At 41.4% G+C, this 12,114-nt stretch overlaps 1 protein-coding gene across 3 annotated transcripts in view; it reads left to right on the top strand.

Moving 5' to 3' along the window:
• Positions 1-11,109, top strand: part of DYRK1A (dual specificity tyrosine phosphorylation regulated kinase 1A) — a 92,550-nt gene extending 81,441 nt beyond the window's left edge. For all 3 annotated transcript variants that reach the window (XM_039480498.2, XM_039480500.2, XM_074389281.1), the window contains exons 9-11: positions 996-1,302; positions 1,804-1,928; positions 7,831-11,109. In XM_039480498.2, the coding sequence (XP_039336432.1) occupies positions 996-1,302; positions 1,804-1,928; positions 7,831-8,451 (1,053 nt within the window). In that variant the 3' untranslated portion in view covers positions 8,452-11,109. The remainder of the gene's footprint in view (positions 1-995; positions 1,303-1,803; positions 1,929-7,830) is intronic.
• The last annotated feature ends 1,005 nt before the right edge of the window (positions 11,110-12,114 follow it).

Here is a 12,114-nt window from a genome sequence, read left to right as displayed (position 1 = left end):
TCTGTCCACACATGGCCATCAGAAGTTGGTTCAGACTTCGGCTGGAGTCTTCTCCTTCATCTGTGGCATGCCTGCTCCTTCTCCCACTGTAGGTCTCTTCCTGGAGAGGCTTTTCATTTTGTAGAATTTCGGGGATTCTTGTTCCAACTCTGGATCCTGGGATGGCTCTCTGATTGGTCTTTAAAAGGCAGTGATTTTATGACTTACCTGGCTTGTTTTTGCTTTTAAGAGAAAACAGTCATCTCACGTATTTTTGCATTTTAACTGGAAGTCAAAGTCCGGTGGTGCTATTCTTAATAAATTCAATGTTTATAGAGGTTTTAAGGATTATACTGTTATATATCAAAAAATGAGTTTTCAGGAACTCTCAGAACATGTTATTTTATTATTACTTAGAGTTTTCTGAAGGGAAGCATACATAATTTTCTCTTTATTTACTGTGAGTAGGTAGAGTTAGGCTAGTGCCTTTTTGTGTAGAACATCCTTGGTGTGATTGCCATAGCTTTCTTTCTTGGGCCACTGTTGCTAAAGGAAGTGTAGCAGGTGCTGAGGGTACACAGTTAAGGCAGGAAAGAGGCTTCCAGCCAGGGCTGGGCAGGGGCGTGCATGCTCTCTATAAAGGACGGGAGAAAATGCTTTCTTCCTTGTAGGTCTCTGTTGCACATTTTTTTTGTTTTGTTTACTTACTTGCTTGCTGAAAAACCATTTGTAGCTAGAACTGTGCAAAACCAGGCTCTGTATCAGGCCATAGTTTACTGACCCCTGGGCTAGATGATCTTTGTCATACCATTTTTGTTCTCAGAGTTATGTTGAACTGTAATTAACTGTGCATTTGGTGTAGTAATGTGTGAAAAGGCAGAGGATTTAACTGTGATGGGTCCTTGTTAATAAAGGCCTCGATGTATAATATATTTAAACATATTTGAAGTTAGATTTTGTAAGTGTTTACACGTTCCACCAAATTTAGAGAAAGCCTTTTATCTTCTCTCTTATAGGAGTACAAACCACCAGGATCCCGTAAACTTCATAATATTCTTGGAGTAGAAACAGGAGGACCTGGTGGGCGGCGTGCTGGGGAGTCAGGTCATACGGTTGCTGACTACTTGAAGTTCAAAGACCTCATTTTAAGGATGCTTGATTATGACCCCAAAACACGAATTCAACCTTATTATGCCCTGCAGCACAGTTTCTTCAAGAAAACAGCTGATGAAGGTACAAATACAAGTAATAGTGTGTCTACAAGTCCCGCCATGGAGCAGTCCCAGTCTTCGGGCACCACCTCCAGCACGTCGTCAAGCTCAGGTCTGTGAGACTGCGGTTAGATTAGGCTTGGGAGGTGTTTCTTTTATAAAGTGGGATTATTTAAAAGTGTTTATTAAATTTTTTAATAGGGTAGGGAGCAGTTACTTTACTTAAATCTTTTCTTTTATAGTTAATTGTAAATTCGTCTCCCCCAAAGCTCCAGTATTCAGTTAAGCATGTAATAAATTCTGCTTGGCAGTTGGAAATCTATTTATTAACCAGCATTTTAAATTACTTCTTAAATGGAATTTTTGTCCACATTGCTTTAGTTTTCCCCTACCATAACAAGACTTCAATGTATTTTAGTTCAGTGGTGGATGAGAGAGAACCTGGTTTTAGTCAGAGAATATGAAGACTTCATGATACACTTTCAAGTTAATATTGGAGATTTTGTGTGTGTTTTGAATACTTAGAGTTTTAACGGTGTAGCTTTGGAGTATACATTTAAAGAAAATGAATTTTCAGCTCACAGTTGTATTATTTTGTGTTGTGGCGTTTCAGGTGGCTCATCGGGGACAAGCAACAGTGGGAGAGCCCGATCAGATCCGACGCACCAGCATCGGCACAGCGGCGGGCACTTCACAGCTGCTGTGCAGGCCATGGACTGCGAGACACACAGTCCCCAGGTGAGCTCGCACGTGGTTCATTTGCTTGTGTCACCTGCCGTGCTCAGGTGGAGCAGCACTGGATGCCAGGCGCCTTTAGAATGACCATTTCATTTACCCTAAAGGTTCATGACGTTCTTTCTCCTGTCTAAGGAAATGTCAGTATTTATCACAGAGAAGCACATTCGTGTAGTTCTCTTCCTCTTTGTCTAGAAGTGGCTGACACTTACTGGGGGCATAACAGTTGTTTCCAATAGTTTTTTCCTTTGTTTATCTCATTTACCAAAGCAGCATTTGAGCCTCATGCTTTTTTGATTCCCATTTTACAGTGGAAACTGAGACTTCGTGGGTTGAGTAAATTTTCGTGGGTCATGATCTTCATGGCTCGACTCTGCTTCCTCCCATGATTTTTTAGCGCTTGTAGTCCTGGATTCTGAATCACTTTCTGGTTTGATATTAGCGTCTCTTTCTTGTTTTTGTTTTGTTTTGTTTTTTTGTTTTTAAACCTGTTGAAGAAGAGGATCCAATTAAGTACTTTTTCAAAATTTGAGTGAAGCAGATGGTGATGGCAAAAATATTTACATAACCTAATAAAGTTGTAAGTTGGTTCATGCTGAGTTTTGCTTGATGGTGAGAGGCCAGTGTAGTATTCTGTGGATGAGTAAAACTGCTGTTAATTAAGAGCACTCCATTCTTGTGACTCGGGCAGCTGAATGGTGCTGGAGAAAGTCCCACATGTAGCTATTTGTCAGCACTATTCAGATTCACCAGCCTCTGCTGGGCAGCCTTACTCGTTTCCCAAGTTGTCCCATCATCTCCTATTCTAATAATTGTTTCAAACTTTTCTACTCTTCGAAACTTTGCCCTCCCCTTCTCTGTCGTCACCCACTCTGCTTTGTAAGGAAGAGTTTTCAGACATGAACTTTTACTTTGTAGCATTGAATACATGATCCTGCCCACATGGCACTGTCCACTTCTCCTCTACCCCTTTTTTGTTACAAGCAGTGTGTTTGTTTTTGCCTAAGGCCACTCAGTGCCCTGATCCCCTCTCTCCTGCTTTCATGGGGCCTTTGCCCTTTGGTCTTCCTCGGATCCTGTGTCTTCAACCTCTCCTCCTTTGGCTCTTTCTGTTAGTCAGCATTTCCTCATTCTCAGGCCATTTCCATCTTAAGCAGCACCTTTGTGTGTCCCCTGTCTTTCCCTACACTTCTGCTACCTGTGGTGTCTTTGCCTCTACTCTGAAGACCTCCTTGCCTATTCTACTTACGTCCTGCCTTCCAGCTCCCCTGCCAGGGTCAATAGTGACCTTTATTCATGAGCCCAGTGGATACCCTAATGCTGTCTTTCTGCATTCTGCAACTTCATTTGGCAATGTTGACTTTTTCCCTACTCTTTGAAACACTCACTGCTGGTTTCCTTGACAGGATGTTCCCCTGTCTCTTTGGGTTTTTACTTCTGCCCACCTCCGAAACCTGGTTATTCCTCGAGGCGTGACCTGTGTTCCTGTCGTGCTCCCCTTAACGTTTCCTGGATGATTTCAGCCACACCTGCCAGGGCCTGCAGTCACCATCTTTATGCCAGTTGTTCCTCAGTCTCAACTTCTGACTTAGACTTCACTTCTGACACCTGGGGCCTTTCTAATTGTTTACTATAAGTGTCACCTTGAAAGTCTCAACAATGTACAGTGGTAAAATTGCACGTAAGCTGATGTCGTTTTCACTTCCTTCTCAACTCTTCTACTTTTACCGTTCTTTGTAAAAATGGCCCTAAATTTACCCATTTGCTCAAGTCACAAATCTGGGGGCACTCCTCTCTCCCTCTTTCCCCATGCTGAATCAGATAGTAAATTATCTGGATTCACCACATCTTAATACGTTTTTATTCTCTGCCTTTCACTTTACCTCATTGTTACGACTTGTCTTACTAGAAAGAGTCCTCTAACTAGTCTTCAAGTGTCTGATTCCATTCACCTGCCAGCACCATTCTTTTCCCTGCAGCCGAGTGAGCTTTCACTAAAACAGTCTATTGTTGCTGTTTTCCCTCCCCGCCCGCCCCCCTCCTTTTTTTGAGACGGAGTCTTGCCCCATCACGCAGGTTGGAGTGCAATGGTGCAATCTTGGGCTCACTGCAACCTCCACCTCCTGGGTTTAAGTGATTCTCCTGCCTCAGCCTCCTGAGTAGCTGGGTTTACAGGCATGCCTCACTATGCCTGGCTAATTTTTATATTTTTAGTAGAGATGGGGTTTTGCTGTGTTGGTCAGGCTGGTCTTGAACTCTTGACCTCAGGTGATCCACCCACCTTGGCCTCCTGAAGTGCTGGAATTACAGGTATGAGCCATTGTGCCCAGCCTGTTTTCCCTACTTTAAACCTGTTTTGACTTGCCCTTATAGGTAAAATGAAACGTAGACTTCTTACCATGGCTTTGATGCTGTCCAGGATCTGGTTCCCACCCAAGCCAGTCTTTCTTCTCTTTAGTCACACTGATTTATTTTTCCGTTTTTGTAATATGCCACATTCTCTGTCACTTTTCTCACACTTCCTGTGCTCTCAGCCTGGAACTCTCTTTTCCTTCTTCCTTTGCTTTGGTAACTACTATTTATCCTTCAGGTCTTAAGTATCACTATCCCCAGGGCCTTTCCCTAAATCTTTAGACTATCCGTCTGTCCTTTCTTCCAAATCTGTTCCATACCACAAACACATAAAAGAGTGCCAAGAGTAGCAGAAGATACCACGTTCCTCCCACCTGGATTTCACAGACGTCAAGATTTTGCTTCAAATCCTTTTTTATTAATTTTTGAGTGGTTGATATAGTCACATGGTTTTAAAAATAAGCAAATAAAAAAGAGAATTCAGTGAAAGGTTTTCCTTCCATGCCTTCTAGCCCCTCAATTTCTAAACCATTGTTATTAGTTTGTTAGTTTTTTGTATACTTTTTGAGATATTTTATGCATATATAAGCAAATAGAAACACATACTCTTCATCCACCCTTTGTTCACAAACACTACCATACCAGGCATACTGTTTCCAAACATCTTGGTTTTTCTAGTCTTGCCATAAATTTTGGAGCATTCTCTGTATCAGTACATAGAGAGCTTTTTCATTCTTTCATTTTTTTGCACAGTATTCCATTTAGATATTCCATAAGTCTCTTCACCATTCACCTGTTGTTTGTTTATTTTTAGAGCTAGAGTCTTGCTCTGTCACCCAGGCTGGAGTGCAGTGGTGTGATCACGGCTCACTGCAGCTTTGGGCAACTGGGCTCAAGCAATCCCCACCCCCACCAGCCTCCTCAGTAATTAAAGCTACAGTTGTGTCCCATCACACCCTGCCATGAGGTCTCGCTATGTTTCCCAGGCTGGTCTTGAACTCCTGGCTGAACTAATTCTCGCTCCTTGGCCTCTCAGAGTGCTGGGATTACAGGCATGAGCCACCTTGGCCACCAGTCCCCTAATGGCTGTGTAGTTCATTTCTAATCTTTTTTCTTTTACAGATGGTAGTTTAATAAATAACCCTGTACAGTAGTGTCCCTTCTTATCTATAGTTTCAGTTAATTCAGTCAATCATGGTCCAAAAATACTAAGTGGAAAATTTCAGAAACAATTTGTAAGTTTTAAATTCTGTTACATGTGGCATGATGAAATCTCATGCTGTCCCACCCTGGACATGACTCATCTCCCACTATCTGCATGGTATATGTTACTTTGCTTTGTAGCCATCTAGGTTATCAGATCAAAAATCATAGTATATAGAGGGTTTGGTCATCTGCAGTTTTAGGCATCCGGTGGGGATCTTGGACTGTATCTCCTGTGGATAAGGAGGCACAGCTGTACATGGCCCATTCACACAAAAACATTTTATCTGTGATATAAATTACTGAAAACAGAATGGCTGTTCCAAGGGGTAATATGATTTGTAATTTTGATAACTGTTGTAACATTGCCCCCCCACTTGATTTTCTAATCCAGTAACTTGAATAACTTCATAGTTTAAAAACCATTAGTACTTTCTTTTCTGAGAAGTCACTGCCTACTTTTCTACTAATTGTTCTCAGTAGTATCTCTTAACTGGTTCTCAGACCACCTTAGTTGAATAAACGCTTAACAATTTGTGCCAGCCACTGGTGATAGAGACTGAGCCTTTTGCCTTCCTAGAGCTTACAGTGACACAGGTAAATAAAATGAACATGAATAGAAATGGCAGGTACCATTAGCTCTTAAAAAAGAAGATAGGCCGGGCGCGGTGGCTCAAGCCTGTAATCCCAGCACTTTGGGAGGCCGAGGCGGGTGGATCACAAGGTCGAGAGATCGAGACCAACCTGGTCAGCATGGTGAAACCCCGTCTCTACTAAAAATACAAAAAATTAGCTGGGCATGGTGGCGCGTGCCTATAATCCCAGCTACTCAGGAGGCTGAGGCAGGAGAATTGCCTGAACCCAGGGGCCGGAGGTTGCGGTGAGCCGAGATCGCGCCATTGCACTCCAGCCTGGGTAACAAGAGCGAAACTCCGTCTCAAAAAAAAAAAAAGAAGATAAGGATAATTTGGTAGAGAATGACTTGTTGGATAGGATGTATGAATTAGAGTAGGCCAGACTCTCAAAACAGACTTCCAAAATACAGTAGCTTAAAAAGTACCAAGTTTGTTTCATTTTTTTGTGTGTAACAGTCCAGAATAGGTATTCAGGTTAGTGACTGGGCTATCTTCCAGGTTCTGGTCTCCTACCATCTTGTGGTTCCACCATGCCCTAGGGCCTAGTTATCGACTGTGTCCAGCAGGCAGAAGGACTTGGGAGATACTATTTTGTGTGCCAGGCTAGCAGTGACCTATAAGCTTTCATTTCACATTCCATTGACAGCTTAGTTAAATGGCCATCGCTAAGTCCAGGGAGGCTGGGAAGTGTGTAGCCGTGTGCTCAGAAACAAGAAGAGTCTTGTACACAACCAGTAGCTTCTGCCGCAGTGGTTGAGCCAGCATCAGCCCGAGTGGTCAGGGAAGGCTCTGAAACTGAAGTCATGAAAAAGAGACATCCAAGCAGTAAGAAAATCCAAGAAATAAGAACATTTCTAGGCAGAAGGGAGCAGCGTGTTACTAGTACACTGAGGCATTTGAGAGATTTTGACCCAGGGGAGGAATGCCCTCTTTGGTTGGAACCCAGGTTGCCATGGGTAGGATGGCTGGAGAAAGAGGTTGGAGAAGTGGGCATCAGCCGGGTGATGCAGACCATTGTGTGCATTCGATATTGTTTTGCTTTTCTAAGTGCAGTGAGGAGTCATTAAAGGATTTTAAATAAGGAAGTGACTGGATTTGTGTTATGAAAAGATTGTTCCTGCTACCCTTTGCAGAAGGGCAAGGATGAAAGCAGGAAGTTCATTTAGTGGAGTGTTGTGTTAGCCTAGGCAGGAGATGATGGTGGCGACAAAAAGGGGAGGCCAGATTTCAAATCTGTTTCTCAGGTAGATTCACTAGTTCTTGCTCATGGGTTGGACAGAGGCATTTTTGAGCAGCTGGGTAGATAGTAGCCTGTTAGTGAAAGAAGAAAGATGGAGAGAGGAAGGCCATGCGGGGAAAAGTGAAGACTTCGTTTTGGACCTGCCCAGAATACTTACTGTCTGGCTCTTTTCAGGAAATGTTTGCTGACCCCTGGCATAAAGAGTGCTCCCAAGGAAAGACAGTGGGTAGTGAAGTAGACGAACCTATTTAAGGATATAAATTCCTGAAAATTGCTGCTTTCATGATGAAATTTTTTTGCCCTTGAATGTATTTGGAATTTTGTGTTATGAAACTGTCTTAACACATTAGAAGTTTCGAAAACCCTTTCTCCTTGATTAATGTGATGCTAGTTTGCTGGTGTCATTGCTTTTGATGGAAGATTAAAGCTTGGAAACAGTCTTCTGAAAAATCCTTTAAAAAATTTGTTCTTTCAGGTGCGTCAGCAATTTCCTGCTCCTCTTGGTTGGTCAGGCACTGAAGCTCCTACACAGGTCACTGTTGAAACTCATCCTGTTCAAGAAACCACCTTTCATGTAGCCCCTCAACAGAATGCATTGCATCATCACCATGGAAACAGTTCCCATCACCATCACCACCACCACCACCATCACCACCACCATGGACAACAAGCCTTGGGTAACCGGACCAGGCCAAGGGTCTACAATTCTCCAACGAATAGCTCCTCTACCCAAGATTCTATGGAGGTTGGCCACAGTCACCACTCCATGACATCCCTGTCTTCCTCAACGACTTCTTCCTCGACATCTTCCTCCTCTACTGGTAATCAAGGCAATCAGGCCTACCAGAATCGCCCAGTGGCTGCTAATACCTTGGACTTTGGACAGAATGGAGCTATGGACGTTAATTTGACCGTCTACTCCAATCCCCGCCAAGAGACTGGCATAGCTGGACATCCAACATACCAGTTTTCTGCTAACACAGGTCCTGCACATTACATGACTGAAGGACATCTGACAATGAGGCAAGGGGCCGATAGAGAAGAGTCCCCCATGACAGGAGTTTGTGTGCAACAGAGTCCTGTAGCTAGCTCGTGACTACATTGAAACTTGAGTTTGTTTCTTGTGTGTTTTTATAGAAGTGGTGTTTTTTTTCCAAAAACAAAGTGCAAAGCTGCTTGAATCAGAAGGAGATTAACACACTGAACCGCTACAAGAGGGCAGAGCTGACTTTTTTTTTTTTTTTAAACTTGAAAAGATTGCAAAGGGACATTGAAGTGTTGAAAAGAGCCATGTCCAAACCCATCTTCGTGGATAGCTCAGAGGTGTCCTCTTTTTTGCTCCCCATTTTAACTTGCCACATCTAGTCCTAATGGTTTTTTTTTTTTTTTTTGGTCTTTCTATTCAGCAAAAATTAATGTTCAGATGTTGGTCTTGGTCATTTGCCAACTGATTTTAAAATAAAAGGCACTGCACATAAATTTGCATAAAGGGCCCCATGAGGGTGGTTTTTTGTTTTTTGTTTTTTTTTTCTTTTCTGTTTTTCCCCTTTTTTGGTTCTGTTTTGTTTTGGGTGGGAAATTCGGGTTTTTAAGTCCTCTAAACACACTTGGGCACGGAAATGCAGTACTGTAAGGAAGAGGGACCTCCAGCTTCCACAAACACCATCTTCAGCTATATGTATTGAAGTTTGTCAGGCACAGTAAGCATGCTGAGTGGCGGGGATCAGAACTCTCCTATCTGAACCTACTGAGGAGCAAAGCAGCAATTACATGGGATCCTGTGGCTCTCCTGTTATAGAGGCCGCAGGAAGATAGGATGGAACGTGACTGGTCTCCTAACCAAGGTGCACTGAGAAGCAATCAACGGGTCAGTCGTGGCCAGTCCTGGGGAGGTCTGAGTGGTGGTCTTTGGGATAACCTTTGGCCTTATGGATTTGGACTCAAAATGAGAAGAGCCTACCATTTCAGATGCAATCACTTTTGGACATGCTTTTGCAGACAGTCCTTAATGCTGAAAACACAGAGAATGGGTAATTCAAGAGGCCTTTCTTTTAAAATAGACTTTTGTGACCCACTAATTGTAAGGTATTGCAAGGTCACTTTGCGTGTGTCATAAAGTTGACTTTCTTATTGGTTGAAGGTCACAGAAGTAGTGGTTTGCTTTGATGGAAATAGCTACAGCTGTGTCCCTTCCTGCTTTTTACTTTTTCTTTTGCTTTTTCTCGGCACGTGGTATCTCCACCATTTCTTCTGCACAAAGATGTCTTCTGTTCATCCTGAACATTTTTAAAAAAATGCAGAATTTTATGTGACTGCTTTTTTGCCTCACAATTATGCTGTGAATTTTACAAAAATTTATTTTCTTTTTTGATAATTTATTGTACCAAAGCTGTTTTTATAGCACATAGATGTCTGTAACCAATAATGTAGCAGTTCTGCACTTTGACACAAGGTGTAACTAGACCATTTTTAAATGTCAGTTGAAAATTATGGCTGTACTATTGCTTAAACAAAACTGGAACTGTTGTTGAATCCATAGCCAATACATTTACAGCAATCTGTGTACTGAACATAATAGATTGACATCTAATTCAAGATTACAACATCTGTTACATTCTAAATGTGTTCAGGCTTCTGAAGGTAAAGGGACACTGGATCCAGAAGCTATGGAACCAGCAGTTGATTCTTGTATTCCTGATTAACCTACTTGTAAACTTGAAAGCAAGACCTTGATTGCACCAACAGGTCCAGAGTATGAGCTCAAGTAAAGCAGAACTCTCATGCGTGACCTGAGCAGACAGGCTGGTATTTAACAGGTGCCTCGTGTTGAGATTATGCTGCCTTAATGTAACACAGTCTGGCAGTTGCTAAATTTGTGTTCCCATTTTAAATTGACCAATTTTGGGGTGTTATACTTTTGAGCGGTTGAATTGGGAGAATGAAGATAAGTACTTTATCTGTCCAGGATCAAAAGAAGCCTAGAAAAGAAGCAGTAATCTACCTCTGCCGATAACCCTGTTTAAGACGACTCAGTAGAACACCGCGTTTCTTTTTATTGGTCAATTCCATGTGGCTGACTAGGTCAATTTTTTTTTTTTTTTTTTTCCTGAACAAAAGCAGGTTTTTATACGTAAACAGTGACAAAAGAAAGGCTAAACACTATGTAAATGTGAATGGACACTTGGAAATACTAGTTTTTATAAACCACAAACATTTTTTGTTGTTAATCAGGAAATCCATATTTATTTTGTAATTAAATGTCAAGCCTGTGGATGATTTTTTTGAACTTGGTAGTTCACAAAGGTTTACAGTGAATAAAAGGATATCATCTTGAGTATAGCAATATCAAAAGGAATTCAGTAGTTACTGCTGTTTAGGAATATAAGGTTAAGATATCATATGGGTCAGATCATTTTTTTTTTTTCCTGTGCTGGTTGCCACATCTTAGCAAGCACCAAAAAACTAAAGCAGTTTTTAAAACCGATATTTACATAAAGAAAATCATAAAATCCAATGCTTCTGCATACTGTGTTATGTTACAGTCCAGTTTTGTGTGCTTTACTACACAGTTTGGTTACAGGACTTCTGTGCATTGTAAACATAAACAGCATGGAAAAGGTTAAATACCTGTGTTCAGATTGTAAGATCTAGTCCGGACTTGCTGTGTATATTGTAACGTTAAATGAAAAAAGAAACCCCCCTTTGTATTATAGTCATGCGGTCTTATGTATGATAAACAGTTGAATAATTTGTCCTCAGACTCTTTACTATGCTTTTTTAAAATTAATTTAAGAAAAATGTAAACATAGTAAAAATATTCCTATGCAATTCACCTGGTCCAGGTCTGGTAGGTATACCATCAAAGTTGAGTTAAAAGTATATAAAGGAAACTATGTGAGATACATCAACGTAGGCATCAGCAATCTCAGAAAGTAAAAATTGGAGGTTTAATGGATCATTTTGATTTTTCACATTGACTTTTTTATGTGAATACTTAGTAACACAGTTTTTCTGTAGTTCAAAATGCTAATATTTTAGTTGGTAGCATTTAGAGTGGATATGAGGGTCTGGTGGTTTTCTGTAATAAGCTTTGACGTGCTTGGATGAAGGAGGGCATATGAATACTCTTCTTCCTCCTTCCCCAGATCCTCATACAGGGGCATATCAGGGACTTTCTTGTACACATTCTAGAATTCTTGCCATGGTGATTCAGTTTCTAACCTAAAGTCTTCTCTTCTTGCAAATTAACCTGCATCAGTATAAAGGTGGCTTTCGGAAGGTAAGATACTTATTTTAAAAGTTGTGTGAGTCTGTAAAATTAAGGTTGGTTTTGTATAGTTGAAGTTAACCACATGTAAGAAAGGAAACCTCCTGCTTTTTCTTAGGGTGTGAGAATTTTATCTAGGTAAAGGGCACATTTTATGATACTGGGCTGAAAAAAGAACTGTTTAAAACTACATGTAAAAAAAATCATGAAGGATGCAGTAATTCTGTTAGGCCCACAAGTGGCCATTGAGCTTGCCCTGTACTGTTTCCCAGCTTTTGTGGTGTTGAACTTACTGTTCCATTCTTCCAACAGGGAGATACAGAATCAAAATACACAAAAAGATGAGACAGCAGGCACTCGGTTCAAGTCCAGTTCCTCAGTTTCCTTTTGGCCTGCCTTTATTTTGATTGTCCCCAGAATGCAAGTTCAGACGCAATCCAGTGCATTCAGGTGGTATGCTTGTAGACAGAATGCAAGTTTAAGACTCATGTT

Source organism: Saimiri boliviensis, chromosome 18 (genome assembly GCF_048565385.1).
Source record: "Saimiri boliviensis isolate mSaiBol1 chromosome 18, mSaiBol1.pri, whole genome shotgun sequence".
In the NCBI taxonomy this organism is placed as follows: domain Eukaryota; kingdom Metazoa; phylum Chordata; class Mammalia; order Primates; family Cebidae; genus Saimiri; species Saimiri boliviensis.
The sequence above is the reverse complement of the archived record's forward strand: the minus strand, read 5'-3'. Positions and strand labels throughout refer to the sequence as shown.